Source organism: Dromiciops gliroides, chromosome 4, assembly GCF_019393635.1.
Source record: "Dromiciops gliroides isolate mDroGli1 chromosome 4, mDroGli1.pri, whole genome shotgun sequence".
Taxonomy (NCBI): Eukaryota; Metazoa; Chordata; class Mammalia; order Microbiotheria; family Microbiotheriidae; genus Dromiciops; species Dromiciops gliroides.
The window spans coordinates 190,631,083-190,651,063 of NC_057864.1; the positions used below are offsets into that span (position 1 = coordinate 190,631,083).

At 43.3% G+C, this 19,981-nt stretch overlaps 4 protein-coding genes across 5 annotated transcripts in view; 2 read left to right on the top strand and 2 right to left on the bottom strand.

Moving 5' to 3' along the window:
* EFTUD2 (elongation factor Tu GTP binding domain containing 2) overlaps positions 1-9,008 on the bottom strand; it is a 54,525-nt gene extending 45,517 nt beyond the window's left edge. The window contains 2 exon segments of the mRNA XM_044003767.1: positions 5,973-6,081; positions 8,874-9,008. Of these exon segments, the coding sequence (XP_043859702.1) occupies positions 5,973-6,077 (105 nt within the window). The 5' untranslated portion in view covers positions 6,078-6,081; positions 8,874-9,008.
* A 237-nt stretch (positions 9,009-9,245) lies between these two features.
* CCDC103 (coiled-coil domain containing 103) lies at positions 9,246-13,879 on the top strand. 2 transcript variants are annotated; one of them, XM_044003771.1, is made up of 4 exons: positions 9,246-9,316; positions 11,330-11,474; positions 11,669-11,813; positions 13,008-13,879. In XM_044003771.1, exons 2-4 carry the CDS (start codon positions 11,332-11,334, stop codon positions 13,455-13,457), a joined length of 738 nt encoding a protein of 245 aa, XP_043859706.1. In that variant the 5' UTR covers positions 9,246-9,316; positions 11,330-11,331; the 3' UTR covers positions 13,458-13,879. The 2 variants fall into 2 exon arrangements, with proteins under 2 accessions (XP_043859706.1, XP_043859704.1); XM_044003769.1 differs by having other exon boundaries at positions 9,314-9,394.
* A 137-nt stretch (positions 13,880-14,016) lies between these two features.
* FAM187A (family with sequence similarity 187 member A) lies at positions 14,017-16,854 on the top strand. Its single transcript, XM_044003768.1, is given in 11 exon segments — positions 14,017-15,820; positions 15,823-15,894; positions 15,897-16,177; positions 16,179-16,206; positions 16,209-16,239; positions 16,242-16,525; positions 16,527-16,655; positions 16,657-16,686; positions 16,688-16,750; positions 16,752-16,817; positions 16,819-16,854. Coding segments are annotated over 11 exon segments (1,242 nt in total). The 5' UTR covers positions 14,017-15,598.
* A 1,344-nt stretch (positions 16,855-18,198) lies between these two features.
* The window catches only part of LOC122754279 (glial fibrillary acidic protein), a 13,344-nt gene continuing 11,561 nt past the window's right edge, over positions 18,199-19,981 (bottom strand). Inside the window, exon 9 of the mRNA XM_044002554.1 lies at positions 18,199-19,981. This exon is cut by the window's right edge and continues 682 nt beyond it. The gene's annotated coding sequence lies outside the window, so the exon portion shown is untranslated.

Here is a 19,981-nt window from a genome sequence, read left to right on the forward strand (position 1 = left end):
TTTAAGCCAGAAATTACTTGGATTTTATTTTCAGACTTTTCCAATTTTTTGATTAGTTTTGTGGATTTCTTTCTTTTAAAGATTATTTTGGGCAGACATGAGCCTAAACCCCAAAATCCAATACAGTATTTTTTTCTTCAATACTAGATGACAATACAGTTAGATGGTTTTATAAGTAGTTGAAGGGCCACTCAATGGTTCAATGGCACCTTGGCATGAGGTCTCCAGTGGAGAGCCCTAGGATCTTGCTTGGCCCTATACCAATTTCATTTTATTTTTTGAGGGGCAACAAGGGTTAAGTGACTTGCCTTGACAGGTAGTAAGTGTCAAGTGTCTGAGGCCAGATTTGAACTCAGGTCCTCCTGAATCCAGGGCTGGTGCTTTATCTACTGAGCCACCTAGCTGCCCCTTGGCCCTCTGCTATTAAACATTTTTTTCAGTGCCTGAGATAAAAGCTTGGATTAAATCTACAGATGACACCCCGCTGGGAGGGAGAGCTAACATACTGGATGACAGAGTTTAAAGAATATAGAAAGATCTGGACAAACTGGAACACTGGGCTGAATCTAATAACATAGAATTCACTAAATCCTAGGATCAAAAGCTAGAAGGGACCTTAGAAGTGTTCAACCTCCTCATTTAACAGATGAAGAACCTGGGGCCCAGGGAAGTTAAGTGACTTGCCCAGAGTGATATGGGCAGAAAGCATAAGAGGCAGGATTTAAACACAAGGCCTCTGATCCCAGTTATGTTTTTTCCATTTTACCAAATCTTATACTGGACTTCAAAGGTACAAGATGTGGAGGCACAGCTGAAGAGAAAGTTTTCCAAAAAAAAATGCAGGTGATTTTTGTAGACTGCAAGCTCAATTATAGTGACCAGTGTGTTTGGTAACCAAAAAGGCTCCTGGGAAGAATTAAGAGAGGCATAGCTCGCTTTCAAATAAGGATGTTATCAAGCCCTTGTCCTCAACTCTAGGTATTCGGCAGGACACTGAAGCACTAGAAAACATCCTGAAGAGGCCAAACAGTATGATGAAAAGCTTTGAGTACATGTCATACAAGGACAGGATGAAGGAACTAGGGATATTTACCCTGAAGAAAAGAAAACTCTGGGGGAACATGATAACTGTCTTCAAGTGTTTGAAGGGATGTCACGTATAAAAGGGATTAGGCTTGGTGTTCAATAAACTCAAAGGGCACTAATTACTTTAGTAAAAACTTATTATTCAATAAAAACTGTTGGGAAAACTAGAAAGCAGTGTGGTAGAAATTAGGTTTAGATTACCATCTCATACCACGAGCTCCAAGAGAAACATGATCTAAATGGAAAAGGTCATATAAATTCAAGGAGAAAGCAAGGAGTTATCTCACAACGACAAAGTTATGGCATGGACTCCCATGGAATTCTTGAAAAACCAATGGACCCTTCCTTCCCAGAATGTTTTAAAATAAAATATACAAAGTAAACCAATTAAACTTGTTTTTTTTAAACCAAATTTTAGTTTTAATATTTTAAAAAACAAATTAATGGACCCCAGGTTAAGAATCCCTTAGGAGGGGGGAAATTCTTTACCAAAGAATAGAGATAATTATAAAAGATAAAATGGAAATTTTGAGTACATAAAATTGAAAAGTTTATGCAAAAATAATATCAATGCAGATAGAATTTGAAATTAAACAACTGGAAAAAAATTTGCAGAACATTTTTCTGATAAAGGTCTGATATCTATTATCTGTATATAAATAAGCTATTCCCCAGTAAATGAATGATTAAAGAATATGGACAGTTTTCCAAGGAAGAAAGGCATATGAAAACACACATATGAAAAAAATGTTCCAAATCACTAATAATAAGAGAAATGCAAATTAAAACAATTCTGAAGTTCTACTTCATACTCACTAGACTGGCAAACGTGACAAAATGGGAATATGAAAACTGTTGGAAGGGTTGTTGGAGAACAGACACATTAAAATGGGGATAATAATAGCACTATCCCCAAGATTATTGTGAGGACCAAATGGGATAATTATTGTGAAGCACTTAGCACATAGTAAAAGCTATATAAATGTTATCATCATTATTAATGCATTGCTAATGGAGCTGTGAACTGATCCAACCACTTAGGAAAGTAATTTGTAGCTTTACTCAAAAAGTCATTAAACTATGTCACTTAAGCTGATTACCTCCAGACCCAGTAATTCCACTATTGGAAATATACCACTATCTCACACCCCATCCTCTCACAAGGTGAAAAAAGAAAAGGAAAAAGATGGGCAAGAATGGCAGTTTTGTTGTAGCAAAGAAATGGAAACAAAGTAGATGCCGAGCAACTGAGGAGTGGCTGGGTTACAGTATATGAATGTAATGCTCTATAAGGAAAGTTTCAGAGAAGATTAGAAGACTTATATGAACTGACACAAAGCGAGAACAATTTATATGACGATAAAAGTAGAGGCAAACAACTTGAATCAAGGCAATGATCAAACAGGACTTTAGAAGACAGATGAAACCTGTTTCCCACCTATTGGCATAGAGGAGATGGATTAGAGTGCAAAATGAGACACAGATTTTCAGAAACGGCCTATATGTGAATTTCTTTTACTTCACTGTACTCATATATTACAAGGGAGGACTTCTACATGGGGGTGGGGTGGGGTGAGAATTGGTGGTAGTGATAATGATACAAAAAGAAAAAAGAAGAAAAGAATAACAACAAAACATTAAAAACACAGATGAAAGGAGAAAGACAAGGAGTGAAGTTCTATTATAATCTTGTTAAATTTTTATAAAAAAAGATAAATTTAGGCTTGGCATCAGGATTAAGGGAGGCAGTAGTCAGAAGCAAAACAGATTTTTGAGGAGTGACAGGATAAAAAGAGAGAAGAAGAAATAGAAGAAAATGGAATGGAGGGAAATACAGAGTTAGTAAGCATAACTATGACTGTGAATTGGATGAGTTCACCCATAAAACAGAAGCATATAGTAAAATAGATTAGGAACCAGAAAACAGCAATATGCTGTTTATAAGAAGCACACTATAAAAAGAAAGACCCACCATTCCCCAACTGAGAAATGGTCAAAGGATATGAACAGGCAGTCTAATCACTATTGATTAGAGAAATGCAAATTAAAACAACTCTGAGGTACCACCTCACACCTATCAGACCGGCTAATATGACAAAAATGGAAAACAATAAATGTTGGAGAAGCTGTGGAAAAATTGGAACATTAATGCATTGTTGGTGGAGCTGTGAACTGATCCAACCATTCTGGAGAGCAATTTGGAACTATGCCCAAAGGGCTATAAAGCTGTGCATACCCTTTGACCCAGCAATACCACTATTAGGTTTTTTTCCCAAAGAGATCATAAAAAAGGGAAAAGGACCCACATGTACAAAAACACTTATAGCAGCTCTTTTTGTGGTGGCCAAGGCATTGGAAATCAAGGGGATTCTCATCAATTGGGGAATGGCTGAACAAGTTGTGGTATGTGGATGTAATGGAATACTATTGTGCTGTAAGAAACGATGAGCAGGTGTATTTCAGAAAAACCTGGAAGGACTTGCATGAACTGATGCTGAGTGAGATGAGTAGAACCAGGAGAACACAGTATACAGTATCAACAACATCGTGTACTGATCAACTGTGATAGACTTGACTCTTCTCATCAATACAATGGTCCATGATAGTTCCAAAGGACTCATGATGGAAAATGCTCTCCAAATCCAGAGAAAAGGAACTGTGGAATCTGGATGCAGATTGAACCATGCTATTTCTATTTTTTTTTTGTTTTTCTTTTTTGAGGTTTTTCCTTTTTGCTCTGATTCTTCTTTCACAGCATGACTGATGCAGAAATGTGTTTAATGTGATTGTACATATATAACCTATATCCGATTGCTTGCTGTCTTGGGGAGGGTGGAGGGAGGAAGTGAGAAAAATTTGAAACTAGAAATCTTATAAAAACAAATGTTGAAAACTACCTTTACATGTAACTGGAAAATAGTAAAATACTTTTGTGGAAAAAAAACGACACACACAGTTAAAATAAAGGATGGAGGGGCATCTAGGTGGCACAGAGGATAAAGCACCAGCCCTGAATTCAGGAGGACCTGAGTTCAAATCCAGCCTTAGACACTTGACACTTACTAGCTGTGTGACCCTGGGAAAGTCACTTAACCCTCATTGCCTGGCAAAATAAATAAATAAATAAATAAAATAAAGGATGAAGCAGAATCTAATATGCTTTGGCTGAAGAAAAAAAGGCAGGGATAGCAACCATGATCTCAGACAAAGCAAAAGCAAAAATAGATCTAATTAAGAGAAATGATCAAGGAAACTGCATTTTGCTAAAAGGTACCACGATGAAGTAACATCAAAAATTTTTACAACAAGTTTCTCTAGTAAAGGCCTCATTTTTCAAATATAGAGAAAAGTTATATAAGAGCCATCCCCCAATTAATAAATCGTCAAAGAATAGGAACAGGCATTTTTCAGAAGAAATGAAAGCTATCTATACTCATGAAAAAACCGCTCTAAATGAAATGAAAAGAACTGAGGTCCCACATCACATACCTATCAGAAATGATAAATACTGGAGGGGATGGGAAAATAGGTCCACTAATACACTGCTGTTAATAGTTGTGAATGGTTCTAACCATTCTGTAGGACAATTTGGAACTATGCCCAAAGGGCAATAAAATTGTGCATACCCTTTGACTGAGCAATGCCACTACCATATCTATATCCCAAAGAGATCAAAGAAAATGGAAAAGGACCTATAGGTACCAAAATATTTAAAGCAGCTCTTTTTGTGGGTACAAAAAATTGAAAAATTGAGAGGATACTCATCAGTTGGGGAGTGGCTGAACAAGTTGTAGCATATTACTGTGACAGAGTACTATTGTGCTATAAGAAATGATGAGTGGATGGGGTTTCAGAAAAACAAAGCAAGATCTATAGAACTGATTCAGAGTGAAGTTAGAAGACTAGGAGATCATTATGCAGAGTAACAACAATGTTGTAATCATGATCAGCTGCAGAAGATTTGGCTCCTCTGATCAATATAATCATCTAAGACAATTCCAAAGGACTCATGATGAAAAAAAACGCTATCCACCTCCAGAGAGAGAGACTTAATGAACTCTTGAGTGCAAACTCAAGTATAATTTTCTCACTTAAAAATTTTTTTTCTTTTTCTTTTTAAAAATTGGCTAGCATGGAAATATGTTGTTTTGCATGATTGAAATTGTACTGCTTGCCTTTTCAGTGGGTAGGGGAGGCGGTGGGAGGGAGGAAAAGAATTTGGAAATCAAAATTTGAAAAGAACATTAAAAATAAATATCGGGGCGGCTAGGTGGCTCAGTGGATAGAGCACCGGCCCTGGATTCAGGAGTTCCTGAGTTCAGATCCGGCCTTAGACACTTGAAACTTACTGGCTGTGTGACCCTGGGCAAGTCACTTAACCCCCATTGCCCCGCAAAAAAAATAAAAATAAAAATAAAATAATCAAATTTGAAAAGGATACATAAAATTCCAAAATATCATACTTCCTGAAAAATTTCCATCAAAAATCACTGAAAAGGTTAGAGGAAAGGATAAAATAAAATAAAGCACTTCATATTTTCTATCCTGGCAATTAGGTGGCACAGTGAATATGGCACTAAACCTGGAGTCAGGAAAACCTGAGTTCAAACGCAAAGACACTAATGCCTCAGACACTAAGCTGTGTGACTCTGCATAAGTTTTGTGACCTGTCTGCCTCAGTTCCCTTAACTGTAAAACGGAGACAGTAATAGCACCTACCTCCCAGGGGTATTGTGAAGATAAAATGAGATAATATCTATAAAGTGCTTTGGAAACCTTAAAGACCTATGTAAATCCTATTGTTCTCGGTGATACAAAATTTCTTTACCCCCTGTCCCCCTCCCCCACCACCAAAAAAGGTTAACTTAATTTTAAAATGGTCTTACCTCATCAAGATCTTTGGCTTCTCTACCCAGTTCATCATCATCTTCATCAGAATCTAGCTCTGGTCCAATGTAATTCCCAAACTCATCATAGAGGTCTGTGTCCATGATGCTAAATATCCATGGGGAAGAAAAAAATATGAGTAATTTCTGGGCTGGCAAAGAAGAGAAAGGTGTATGTACTGTATATTCCCTTTCCTGGCCATATATGATTATCTTTAAACTAGCTTCCATTTCAGTGTAAAATGAACAGTCATGTCTATCCTAAACTGTTTATTTTTTGTCCTTCCCAAGTTCTCTTACACAAGTTGCAGAGCAAAATAAAGTCACTGTGCGAGGTTCCTTGAAGACTAATTAATAAAGCTCCCCACTACCTTCAAGGACCTAGACAGATCAACCTTCATTTTTTTCTGTTTCCTAAATTATATACAGATAGGAAATTATTTGTGTCCAGAACTCCCTTGGCTAACAATAATATAGGTTTTTAAAAACAACTATACCAGACCTTTATCCAAATAATGTATGACTGTGGCCTTTTTACCATGACAGATCAATGAGATACTACTACATTAGAGATAATAAAGCATTTATTAAGCACTTGATATATGCCATGCTCTGTGTATTTTTGTACTACTTCCCTTACAATGTACATCCTTCCAAGCTTTCTACCCCAAGAAACACCAACTGAGCATCTACTATTTTTCTAAAATAAACCCGTTTGATGCAAACTTTGTGGGGTTTAAAGGTATCATTTGGTTCTCTAGAATTTTTTCACTTTTAATATACTTTAAGATCCATTCCCATTTTATCCAAACTTTTCTAAGTTCCATGAGGACAAGAATTGACTCATTTATGTTTTTGACCTCCCCAGCAAAAAGCAAAGTACCTTTCACATGGAAAGTACTTAATAAATATTTCTTGAATTGTATATTCTGTCAGCAATAGTTAGTTGGTTAATTTTAATCAATTACTTTTTTCCTCCCTCTTCTTGTTTGACACAAGGGATGGTTAGGTGAATAACAAAGGAATACATTTGGAAATGTAGGCAATGTAAAAACAAAAGATAGAAACAAAACCATTTTAATCTAACATCTTTGCATTACGTTTGAGTGAAGGCATCAACATGCCTGTGCTTCCTTTACTAAACTTCTACTCCAACGTCCCAGTGTGATAAGGTGACGTTGGTTTTAGGAGTCAACCTCAGGGGGCAGCTAGGTGGCACAATGGATAGAGCACTGGCCCTGGATTCAGGACGACCTGAGTTCAAATGCAGCCTCAGACACTTGACACTTACTAGTTGTGTGACCCTGGGCAAGTCACTTAACCCCCACTGCCCCACAAAAAAAAGAAGAAGAAAAAGTCAACCTCAACAAAGCCACATTAGCTCAGGCAGGTTTTAGCCAGGATAGAAAAATTTCTTGTACCAAGCACAGTTCAAAGATTGGATTAATAGAATATTCATCACCAGAAGGTCTATTATATAGTACATAAGGGCTTCTTAAATTTTTTCCACTAGAGATCCCTTTCCACCCTAGAAATTATGAGATCCTGGGTATATAAACATATAAAATAGATATAAAAATCAAACAATTATTGTCAAGTTTTTCATGACCCCCCACGTTCAGTTCCATGACCCCATATACACAGTTTAAGAAGCTTTGTAGTAGATCACCAAACAATGAACTGGGTTTTTGTTTGTTGTTTTTTTAGCTAGGGCAACTTATTAAGCTTTCTTCCAAGGTATGTCAGGATTTTAATGTGGTGTATACATGTATGAAAGTACACATTCTCTATGTATTAGGGAGACAGAACTGTGTAGAGGACATGCCAAAAGTCTTAATGCAGTTTTAAGCTATTAAAGTTTAAGGTACTATTTCTATTGCACACTGCAGAATAAAAGCAGACTTCTAATCTGAAGGACTTAGATTCAAGCTCTAACACTTATTAGTGAGACTAACTAAGTTCCCCAGTGTAGTTAGGAAGGCCTAAATTCAAATCTGCCTCAGAAATTTACTAGTGGTGTTTGACGTTGGGTAAGTCACAACCTCCGTCAGCCTCATTTTCCTCATTTAAAAAACAGGGAAAATAAAAACACCTACTTCAGAGGGTTGTTTCGAGGAACAAACTGAGTAACGTGTAAAGCTCTATAATTTTTTTTTTTTTTTGCGGGGCAATGAGGGTTAAGTGACTTGCCCAGGGTCACACACCTAGTAAGTGTCAAGTGTCTGAGGCCGAATTTGAACTCAGGTCCTCCTGAATCCAGGGCTGGTGCTCTATAAATCTTAAAGTGCTTTACAGATGTTAGCTATGATGATGAAGATGGTGGTGATGTTACTTCACTTCTTAGGCCCTCATCAGGCACATAGGGATAAAGTACCTATGACTCCAGAGTTATTGGGGGAGGTAGGGGGGTAGGAAGGAAGAAAACAGCGTGTAAACCTTAAAGCACTTGAGAAAAATGTACATTATTGCTCACTTAACTCAACAAATACTTATTGAAAGGGTATTACGTGCTGGAGACATAAAAGTTGGAAAGAAATGAAACAAGCCATTTGTGAAGCGCTTACTACGTAAGAGTTAAGCACGTAGAACCAAAAATAACAAGAGTCTCTGCCCTCAAGAGGCTCCCACTCTATTAAGGAGCACGCAGCAGTTAGGAAACCTGCCCATGGTTACAACCCGGCCAGACGGTTCCTCCCTACCACGTCAAGGCTCGGCCCACTCATCCCCGCTTCTCGTGGGAGCCCGAGACCCTGCCAAGGAGAGTCTCATCGCTCCCTTGGGCCTCAGTTTCCTTCTCTGTAAGATGAGGGTTTTTAAAAGATCGACCCCTTCCACCTATGCCAGCCTCGCATCCTATTCAGTCAAATCTATTCCCCGAGTTCGGGGTCGGTAACTACTCACATGCAGCTTCAACTCCGAGTTTCGATACTGATACCGCGCTCTCTTCGCCCGAAGACGTGCCGGTGCCAGCGACACTAGTTAGAAAGGACCCTTTCTATTCCCGAAGACGTGCCGGACCATTTGCGACCCTCGTTAAGAAGGACCCCGCGCGGCTTTGAGGCCACGCCCCTTTCCGCCACCGCCAGCCCCTCTGCCTGAGTTGCCCAAGTAGGATAGTTTCACCCCGGGGTGAGGAGGTGGTTTGAGGGGATACACTGCGACAGGTCGGACGTGGCAGCGTAACGACCGAGGCGAGGCCAAGCGAGCAAGCGCGGCGTTCATCTGATCAGGCGTCCTGAGGGCAGCTCAGACGGGGAGGGGCCTTTGGCCCGATCACGTGGACTACTTGAGTCAAACGGTTGCTACGCAACCATATCGGCGTGGCTGGTGGCTGAGTTGCAGCGGTGAGGAAGGAGAAGAATTAGGGGTTTGGGGGATGTTGCGGGGGTTAGATGGTGGCGACGCCTGGCAAGGAGCCTGGGGTATGTTCGTGCCCTGCTCTGCTAGTTCTTGGGGCAGTTGGACTTGGGCCGGGAGCAGGACCCCTAGGCACTGTGTGATCTCAGTTTACATGCACGCAGAAGGGTCGATGTCTCCGGTTCTTTGACCCACCCCCCACCCCGCACCCCCCAGCTTCGCTTTTCGGATGGGCCCTTTTTTGGTGGCGGTGCAGGATCCGCGATGCGGTGGGAAGAGCCCCGGACCTGGAGTCAGAACCCGGGTTACCTACCTGTGTCATCTTGGGCAAGTTACTCAACCTCTCTGGGCCTTGGGGTCCTCCTCCAAATGAGAGGTTTGGACAGGATAAGTTCTGAAGGACCCTCCCAAAGAGGGGCTTGGACCATATGAGTTCTGCAAGTGCTTTACAGAGCTTAATCTCTGGTCTTTCTGAGAGCGAGGGAGGCCACAATAGTGTTTGAGCCTTCCAGGCAGTCCCATCATCCCAGAGGTGCAAGGAGCCAGTTTGCACTGAGACTTGGGAAGGAAGGGGCAGAAGGGACTAGCCCCAAAGGTACCCGAGTCAAGTAGAAGGAAAAGTTTCCCTTTATCCATTTTCTGCCACAGTTTAATTCAGGGAATGTTTATGAAGTATCTAATTTGTGCAAGACACAAGCCTCTCTCTAGGCCTTGGTTTTTCCACTAGTCCACATTCATCCCTGTTGCTACAGGTATCTACTGAGTTGGGACCACGAGATACCAGCGACTCTGAGAGCAAGGCCACAAGGTCATGAAAAATCCATCCTAACCACTTCATTCTGATATTCATAACTCCCCCTGGCCCAGTCATTACAACTGAAAATTCATCAACAATTGTGTGGTTCTGGGGCAGCTAGGTGGCGCAGTGGATAGAGCACCGGCCCTGGATTCAGGAGTACCTGAGTTCAAATCTGGCCTCAGACACTTAACACTTACTAGCTGTGTGACCCTGGGCAAGTCACTTAACCTCAATTGCCTCACTAACAAAACAAAACAAAACAATTGTGTGGTTCTACCCCTACCCCAGCACTACATCTGGCTTGGATGGACAGGACTTGGAATCTGTCCTAGGCTCAAAAGGAGCAATAGTCACATCTGCTGTGTGAGGCCACCTGCCCTTCATTATTACAGCCCAGTTCAGGAGACTTTTTAGGAAGGCCTCCCTAGGGTTTAAATTCTGAGGTGCCTCCAGCACTGGTTCAATAAAGGGACTGAGAGTACATGTGCCAATTTAACTTTTAGTCTAGAAGTAGGTCTCAGTAAGAATATAAACTTAGAAAGCCTCAAGAGTGGATAGAATACTGGACTTTGAATTAGGATGACCTGAGTTTGTATACTGACTCAGATACATACTACATGTGTGATCCTGGACAAGTCATTTGCTTTCCTTGAGCCTCAGTTTCCTTATCTGTAAAATGGGGATAATAACAGTATCTACCTCATAGTGTTGCTGTGGGACATATATGTGCAATGTATGTGGACAGATAACATGTATAAAAGCCTTTTGTAAATCTTTAAAAATTGTATAAATATTATCTATTATCATTCCCAGTGAAACAATGGAGTGATTCGAGATCATGGACCACTGTTCCATATCTTGGATCCTTTCTTTTTAAAATGAGGAGGCTTGGGCAGCTAGGTGGCGCAGTGGATAGAGCACCGGCCCTGGAGTCAGGAGTACCTGAGTCCAAATCCAGCCTCAGACACTTAACATTTACTAGCTGTGTGACCCTGGGCAAGTCACTTAACCCCAATTGCCTCACTAAAAAAAAAAAAAATTAATTTAAAATGAGGAGGCTTACCTTTTGTACCCTTCCCTTTGAGATGGACAAAGTATTTCATCCTTTTTAAGCTGGCAAAGAATTATACTGATGAGTAGCTTCTTCCCCTGGTAATGTCTCACTGCTGAGCTTCACTCCTTTTTCACTCTCGGGTTCTAGACATGGAAAAGACTGATACCATTGATTTTAGGGCTCTGGAGAAGGAGCTGCAGGCTGCACTAGCTGCTGATGAGAAATACCGAAGAGAGAATGCTGCCAAGTTCCGGGCTGTGGAACAGAAGGTGGCTTCCTATGAAGAGTTCAGGTTAGCTCATGCAACTTTTTCCCAAAGCTGACATCCCTGTATTATAGGGCCCAGTTAGCTTAAGACAGTTACAGCCTCACTTGTGCAGCTGAAGTTACAGGGTTCAAGAACCATCAGGGCAGCAGCTTCATACCTCCACACCCAGCCTGGTGATTCTTTCCTCAGATACTGTCTACCCTGTCCTTTGCCCATAGGGACATTGTCCTTGCCTCACACCTGAAGCCTTTGGAACGCAAGGACAAAATGAATATCAAGAAGACAGTGCCTTGGAACTGCCACGTGATAAGTACCACTGCTCAGACTGGCATCACTCCGGAGGAGAGCACTGATATCTCTCAGGTGAAATAGCCATTCCATAGTCCACTGGGGAACCCTAACCCTAACTCGTAATACTTCTCTTTCTTAATTAACTAATTTTTACAAAACTTTTACAGAGCTGTAACTGACAGAAACTGCCCCTAGACAAAATTCAATCCAGTCAGTCAATAGACATTTATTAAACATCTACTGTGTACCAGGCACTGAGCTAAGTGCTGGGATAGGGGGGCTGCAGGGGCTCAGTGCCTCAGAGAACAGTGTGCTAAGCACATGGGGTATAAAGTACAGTCCCACTTGTATGTCTAGTCATGTTTAAAGGAGATGGCCCATCTTTCAGGAGTTCCAAGGGGGCATTTGTGCCCTAGGCATGCCATGGACTACAAGGAAAGGTATGGAAACGGATGTCTCTGAAGAAGAGCCATGCAATCCCCACCATGCCATTGCCTTGGGGAGAAGCCCCATTCCCCTTATACTAGAGAAATTCCCAAGCAGAGAGGTTTAGAGTACATAGACTCTGGGCTAAGAGCCATTCGTGATTTAGATAAGGAGACAGGTCTGTCCCATCTCAGCCAATCAGAAACTGTCGTCCTAGATTCTGAGACTGTGGCCAGGTGCTCTGGACTTATAGAGCAGAGGTGCCAACTCAAAAGTAAGTGGATCCCTGCAGGACTGCAGATTGACTTAGGAAACCCACAATTAACATTATCTGTATCGTATGATACTTTCCTCCCAGTTCTAACACGTTTTATAGCACTGTAGCTAGCAGAAATTGCACCTAGACCAAATTCAACTGAGGGAGTAAGGGGACTGCAGAGGCTCAGTGTCGCTGAGGACATCGTGCTAAGGACATATAGGATAAAATACAGTCCCGCTGTATGTACAGTCACTATGGTTTAGATGAGGTGACGGCTCTATCAGCTCTCAGACAATCAGACCTACTTCTGGGATTCTGAGACCTATGGCCAATTTTGTAAATTTCAGTTATATGATGCTAGCTGTTCCTTTAATGCCTTAATCCCCAAGATCCTCACTTGTGCCTGAGAAGAGGCAAGTTTGAAATTGACTATTTCAGATGATGAAGTCAAGGCCCACAAAGTATTATGTTTTTCCTAAGATTAAAATTGACTCAGTAAAAAAGCTGGGAGTAGGTCTCACAAGTACTGACTCCCCAGTGTCCTGGGGACCTAACTCTCTTTACTTTTCCCTTTGACCTAGAAAGGAGATTGTCAGCCTGAGACATCATCAGATTTCTACAGGGCATGGCGCCGCTACCTGCGGAGCGGACCAGAGCGCTACCAGGCCCTGTTACGGCTTGGGGCCCCCAGTCTGGGCCACCTTTTCCGGGCAGATGTGGGTTTTGGACTTCTGGGTGAACTTCTGGTGACACTGGCAGAGAATTTTAAACCAGCTGACCGTGCTGCTGTACTGAGGATCCTTCATAGCCTATCCAGAACTGGCCGATTTGGTCTCAACCTGAGCCTGCTGAGCAATGCTGAGAGAGAGAGCTGTCAGAAATTGTTTCAGGACCTCCAAGGTATGGGTGTTACCAGGCCCACAGAGGAAGAACTGAGATATGAGGAGCAAGAGCTAGAGAAACCAAACAGTGGTGATGATGGGGATGAAAAACTGCTCCAGGAGCTATCAGACCTGTACCAGGTTGGCTAGAGATGTGATCATTCCCAGGACAAACAGCAGACCTAACTAGCTGCTGGAGGTCTGATTTTCCTAGACAGTCCTTGATTTTGTTGGTCATCTTGCTACCTGACCCCCAAACTTTTCCTTTTATCCTTGTACCTTCAGAACTGTGGCAAAAGGTTGGTTTCATCCATCCTAACCTTAAAGGGGTCTGTTTAAACCTGTATGGCTCCAAACAGCCAAAGGCTCCTAGGGGAACACCAGGGAACAGTGAGAAATTTGGCTTCTCATCCTTAAAACCTGTCAAATGGCAGCCTGGTCCTAAATGAAGATCTTCCACTTTAGTGCTTATCACCATCCATGCAAGCAGAGCTTTTAAATCTGCAATTAATTATGTCCATTAATGTCTGCAAGGGATCCACCCCATGCCAATAAAGATATTTTTATTAACAGACTTTGACACCTATTGGGGGGGGGGCACCATTTCCCCCCAAGAATTGAGTTTTTCTTGAGTTGGGTTATAGGAATCCTAAGTCACCAGCAGCAGGTTGTTCAGACTACCCAGGCTTTGGAGGGTGGTTCAGAATTGCCAAGCTGTACACCTACTTATTCTTTCCTCTTCTTCAGGATTATGAAAGAGAAAAACTTTGTTCCCAAGGAGATAGGGTGAGGGCTGTGGGAGAAAAGCAATCAACAAGTATTTATTAAATGTCTGCTATATTCCAAGCACTAGGCATACAGTATAAGAAGTGAAACAAAGGAGTTAGATTTCATCAGGAAGACCACTTCCATATAAGCAGGTAGTCAGGGCAGGATTCAGGTGAGGGATAAAGAAAGGCTTTGTGTAGAAGGTGGTTTGGGCTTGAAGCAAGGGCTTCTAGAAGGCAGAGGTACAGAGTGGGGCACATTCTGGGCATGGGGGGCAGGCATTACAAAGGCACAGACACGGGAGATGGTTCCAGGTATGAGAAACAGAAAAAAAGGCCAATTTGACCAGATTAGCATGCAGGAAGGGAAGTAATATATACTGGAGCTAGAAAGATAAAGTGGGGGTAGGTAGTGAAGGGCTTGAAAAGCTAACTAGAGTTTAAATTTTATCCTACAGACAGTGGGGAACCACTGAAGTTTATTGAGTAAGTGAGTAACAGACCTGAGCTTAAGGAAAATCACTTTGGCATCTGTGTGGTAGCTGGATTGGTGTGGGGAGAGACTTGAGTCAGGAAGATCAATACAGAGGCCAATGTGATAGATCAGGGAGGAGGTGATGGGGACCTGAATTAAGGTGATGCCTCTGCAAGGAGAGAGGAGGAGTTGTATGTAAGAGATGCTATGGAGGTAGACACAGCCAGATTTGTCAACTGACTGGATTTATAGGGGATGAGGGACAGGAGTCAGGTTTATCTCTGAGGTTATGAACCTGCGAGAATGGAAAAGTTGCAGTGCCTTTGACAGAAGTAGGGAAGGCTTTGGGGGAAGGATGATGAATGTTGTTTTGGACATGTTGAGTAGAAATGCCTGGGAGGCATCCTGTTTGAAATGTCCACTAAGCAGCTGATGTAGGAAGGAAGCTCAGGGGAGAGACTAGGGCTGGATATATGGATCTGTGAATCAGCTGCACGGAGATGATCATTAAACCAGAAGCTGATGAGGTCATTGAAAAGAGAAGAGGAGGAACATCCAGAGAGAGACAGGGAGTACGGTTATGAGTGGTGAGCCAGCAAACAGGAGCAGACAGAGATTCTGTTGGAGGAGAACCAGGAGAGAGATGCCATAAAGCCTAGAGAAGCCAGAGCATGGTTTCCAGGGCAGCAGAGAGGTCAAGAAGGCTGAAGACTGAAGCGATGCCATCAGATCTGGTCCCCCTCCCATCACCCCCGCACAGGCATTCTAGAACAGAGAGAAAGAACTTGTTCTAGAATGATTTTTTCATGAGATACGATGGGTCTAGAAGCATTCTAATTTTCAATAGGAAAAATAAAAGAACATTCCTAGTTGGTCTCTGCTTTCTCTACAGAAAGGTGCTTCCTTAAGAACTGAGCTGGGTGAGCAATTCCCTATTAATCACCTCCCCCCCCATACACATTTGTTGGGAGGCCTCTAAAGCCCAAGGCTCTTTAGCCACCCTGGTTTTCCCGCACCTACTTTCCATCTGGCTCTTTGGCTTTACCAGTATGAGCCTGCTTCACACCCCTCTGCTGCTGCTTTGGAGCTGGGGAAGTCTCCGAGCTTTTGAATTGGTGGAGAAGCAGAATATTTTTCAGAAGATCCCTTGTCCTGCCTTCTTGATGTTTGATAATGCCGCTTACCTGGCCGACATGAGCTTTGAGCTCCCCTGCCACTGCAAGCCTGAGGAGGTGCCCGCTGTAGTCTGGTACTACCAGGAGAAAGTAGGGCAGCTACCATACCAAAGTCTCTGACAGACTTTGATGGGCGGGTGGTGGTCGATTCGGGACAAGTGCGGGGTGGGCAGCAGCATGTCTGGCCCGCTTCAGCATCCAGATGTTCAGCTTACTGTGTGTTCGCCGGGCACAGCCTGAGGACTCGGGACTATACCTCTGTGGGACACGTCACGGTGACTATTTCTATGGCTACGATGTGGACATACAAAGCAGTCAAAAGATGATAGCAGCATTCACTGACCAAGGCCAGGAGCTGCCTGAGGATGAGGAGCATGGGGACCTCCACATCTTCACTACCTTCTGGGAGTGGACCCGCTGTGATCGCTGTGGTGTCAGAGGGGAACAATGGAGATGGTCTCTGCTACCTGAATAAACCAGGGCCTTTCCCCCCCGGTTTCGAAAGACTGTGCCTGATGGGTGTCTTGTGGTTCCCAGGCGGTGCCAAGGAGTCTGCGAAATATGGCAAGAAACCACCGTCACCCTGAGCTGATGATCCGGAGCTGGCATGGTGCCTGCAAGGAGAAGTCACAGGTGGGGTGTTGATGGCCATCTATACTGTCATCTCAAAAGCTGGGCAGCAATCCCTGGGTGGTCCCAAAATACCCATTCATTACCACCCAACAGAGGCTTGGCCATGGGTTTATCATCTCCTGCCCTGGGGCTCGTCCAGAACACGCAGTGGCCTGGGACAAGGACCGCCATCCGTCTGTACCGCACCAGCTTCCTGAAGGGGGTCAACCGGTCCATGAGGGTATTCATTGACCATGGTAACCAATTCCATATCCGATTCACTCAGTTGGATGATAGGGGAACCTATTACTGTTGGCGAGGAAGGGGAGATGGTAGCTGGCTTCCGGGTTGGCTGTGACCTCTCGGGGTCGTTACCATGCTTCTCTCTCTGACCCTGAGACCCGATATGCCCTAACATGCTGCCCTGGTGTGCTATGTGTTCATCACAGCTGTCTTCATCCTTATCCACTTATGCCGCTGCTTGCTGTTACTTCTTTATCTGCTGCCCTGATCTGTAGGCTTTTCCCTTAGACCTTGAAAGACCAATTATTTATTAAATATATTAATTAAATGGTTAAGTTCTAATGATACGCCACCATGGTTGCGAAGTGGAGACTAGGAAGCAGGAATACACACTGTTGGTTATAAGTCCCCAGCCTACTATTGAAAGAACAGTATCATGGATATAGACTTGGAAAATGAATGGAAGAGGGATAAGGGTGTGGGGTCAAGAACTGACGTTGCTCTCTTTCCCCAAAGAAAGGTGTGTGTAGAGTCAGAGCTAAAAGATGGGGTCTTAGACCTTTCATTAAAAGAGGGTCAAGTAGGCATTAGTTTGGCGGGAGAAATAGACACGGCCACGCTGACAGGAGAAAATTAGGGGAGCTGATTCTTTTGGGGGAGATCTCAGTGGTTGCTGATTTTTTTTAAAAAAAGTTTTTAAAATATTTTTTGTTTGTAAAACACATTCATTACTTAAATGAAAAAGGTCCTAATGATGCTGCACCGTGGATGAGAGATAGAGAGCAGGAAACAGAAACACACACTGTTGTTGTAGCTCCCCAACCTACTATTGAATGAACAGTGTCATTATTATAGACCAAGGAATGGGAGAGGAGAGAAGGTTCTGGGTCATGGTGTCTGTGATGAGGCTGTACTGTCTTACTATGTACTTTAGTCTCTTCCCATCTCCCCTATGTTCTTAGAACCAAGAGATGGGCTCCCTTCCTTTTCTCCTGCCCAGTGACCTTCCCTTGTAACACATCATTAAAAAGGAGGGGAAAAGCAGCTCATTAAAGCCAACTAAAGACATCAAGTGTGTCTGACAGTATATGTGATAGTGCACACCCATGGGTTTCCCACCTCTGCAAGAGGGGGGAGATGCAACTACAGGTTCTTTCCCCAGCCCCCATCCTTTCCACAGGGGGCCAGAGTTGCTAGGTTGGCTAAGGTGATATGGGGGACTTGGGACAATGAGAAGAGATTAAAAAATGAAGTAGGGGTCCTAGGTGAGTGATGTTGAGACAAAGTTCAGGACTTTTCTGGGAATGAACTAGGGAGGTTGTGGTGGGAGATATGATTCACAGGCTGAGGTGTGAACATAAGGTGAGATTGGTTGAGAAGGAGATTGGTTATTGGGTCTATGTGGGAACCCAGTTCTGGGGGCAGAAAACTCCTAGTTAAACCCTAATTGGGGGATGGAAGAATTGGGGAAACTGGTGTTGGATAAGAAGCAGAGGAAAGAACCCTCAGTGTCTCTCAGCTGTGATGGAATCCAGGGCTAGAGGCAGCAAAGTTTGCTCCCACCTGAGTTCTGTCCATGGTGCCTCCCTCTCAAATACAAATCAGGTGCTCACTCAGGGTGAATTCAGATCACACTTTATTATTTATCCTCTGCAACTGACTAATTAGAGTCAGTATGGCGAACCAAGGATGTGACAGAGCTAAGAAAAAGTCATGGTCAAGGAAACTTTGAGAAAGAGGAAAGGTTCTTCAACATCTTCCAGCATTCTGGCCTGGTGGTGTGAAGTGGGGGTCCTGGAACATAGAGCTCCCCTAGATCACGTTTTAGGTTCCCACATTCCTCCACTACCAATGTCTATGCCCAGCAAATCCTTATCCGGAATGCTAAGAAGACAACTGGGCTGGTAGCCAAGTCTCTCCAGGCTAATCTCTTCTCTGATTCTATTTCCGTAGTTTCCTGTTTTAAAAACATGGAACCCAGGCTGTGGTGTGTGGTTGGAGAAAAGGCGGGGGAGGTAGTGTGGCAGGTCATTAATACTTTAGAAATACAACTAATCAACAACGTGTGAGAAAGGAATGGAGTACAGGCATTGCTGTCATCCAAAGCAGGCTCTGCAGTGTGTAGGGAGCCCCCCTCCCACTCCAGTCCTTAGTGTAAGTGTTTGTGGACTAGGGAAAAGGAACACTCTACTTAGTTTGGCTTGAGAGCCCAGGAAATGGGAAATTTTGGACGCTCCTATTTGAATTTATGAGAGGGAGAGAAGGGAGAGGAAATCAAGATGGGGCTTAGAATCCAATTTATATGGAGAAGAAATGGAAAAAGATGGGAAAGGTGAAGTGCTGTGGAGGTGGGGCGGTAGAGGACTGTGGAACCGTGACTGGGCAAGGATGGGACCTTGGAAATGGACCCCATGGATCCTTAAGCTGGGTCATCTCTGTAACTGTACTTTCCCCTACAGAATCTAGCATTAGGAAGAGGTTGCTAGCCTCCTGACTGCCACAGTCCGGCGGCCAGAGGCAGAAGCTAGGGAAACACGAGGGGAGTTCTGATCTGCGCTCTGCCCAACTGGCTCCAAATGAGGAAAGGGGGAGAGGGAGAGAAGGTTCCATTGAACTAGGTTTCCACCCCTGCGACTTCTTGCAGATCAGAATCTCAAGCCTCCATCTGAACTTCAGGCCCCTCCTGACCACACCTGGGAATTAGCTGTACAGCCCTCTCCTCTGTTGCCTCTCTCCTTCTGCTCCCCGTCTCTCCCTCCACATACATCAGAGACTTTCCTAGCCCCCCCCCCAAAAAAAACCTCTGCTTCCCCTCTCTCCCTCCCAGTGTGAAGAGCTAGGAATGGAACTCCAAGCAACCTTCTTCAAGTACAAGCATTTTCCAAGCCTTAATGCCCTTAAATGGCGCTAGTTACACCATCTTGGGCGGGGCACTGCAATGCTGATTCTCTGGACTTCACTTGACTAGTGACTTGTCCAAGGTCACTCAAGCTAGTAAATGGTCTCTGAGCCTCAGTTTCCTCATTTGTAAAATAAAGGGGTTGGAGACCCTCTAGGTCTCTAAAGTCCCCTCTAGTTCTAAATCTATGATCCTAAGACCTGTGAGTGATCAGTGACAGTGCACTGTATTAACAATGACTCCTGAAGTCGAGGGGGGTATTTTATTCTCCTGGAATCAGAAGACAAAGGAAGAGAGCAGTGGATTTGGAATCAGGGGCCCTGGGTCCCGATCCTGGTTCTAAAGCTAGCTCTGTGACCTTTGGCTCTCCGAGTTTCAGTTTACTCTTCTTTAAAATTGGGATGATCATTCTGTCTACCTCACACAGACTTATTGCAAGCAGAGGTGAATTGTACATCTTAAATATAAATATATGTGAGTTATAATGTGTTATGTAGATGGAA

Excerpts from the sequence above, each read along its gene's own strand:
- CCDC103 (XM_044003769.1), top strand. The coding sequence starts at position 9,349 with ATGTTGCGGGGGTTAGATGGTGGCGACGCCTGGCAAGGAGCCTGGG. Across the intron at positions 11,475-11,668 it reads GCTTCCTATGAAGAGTTCAG|GGACATTGTCCTTGCCTCAC; the intron begins GTTAGCTCATGC and ends CTTTGCCCATAG. Across the intron at positions 11,814-13,007 it reads AGAGCACTGATATCTCTCAG|AAAGGAGATTGTCAGCCTGA; the intron begins GTGAAATAGCCA and ends CCTTTGACCTAG.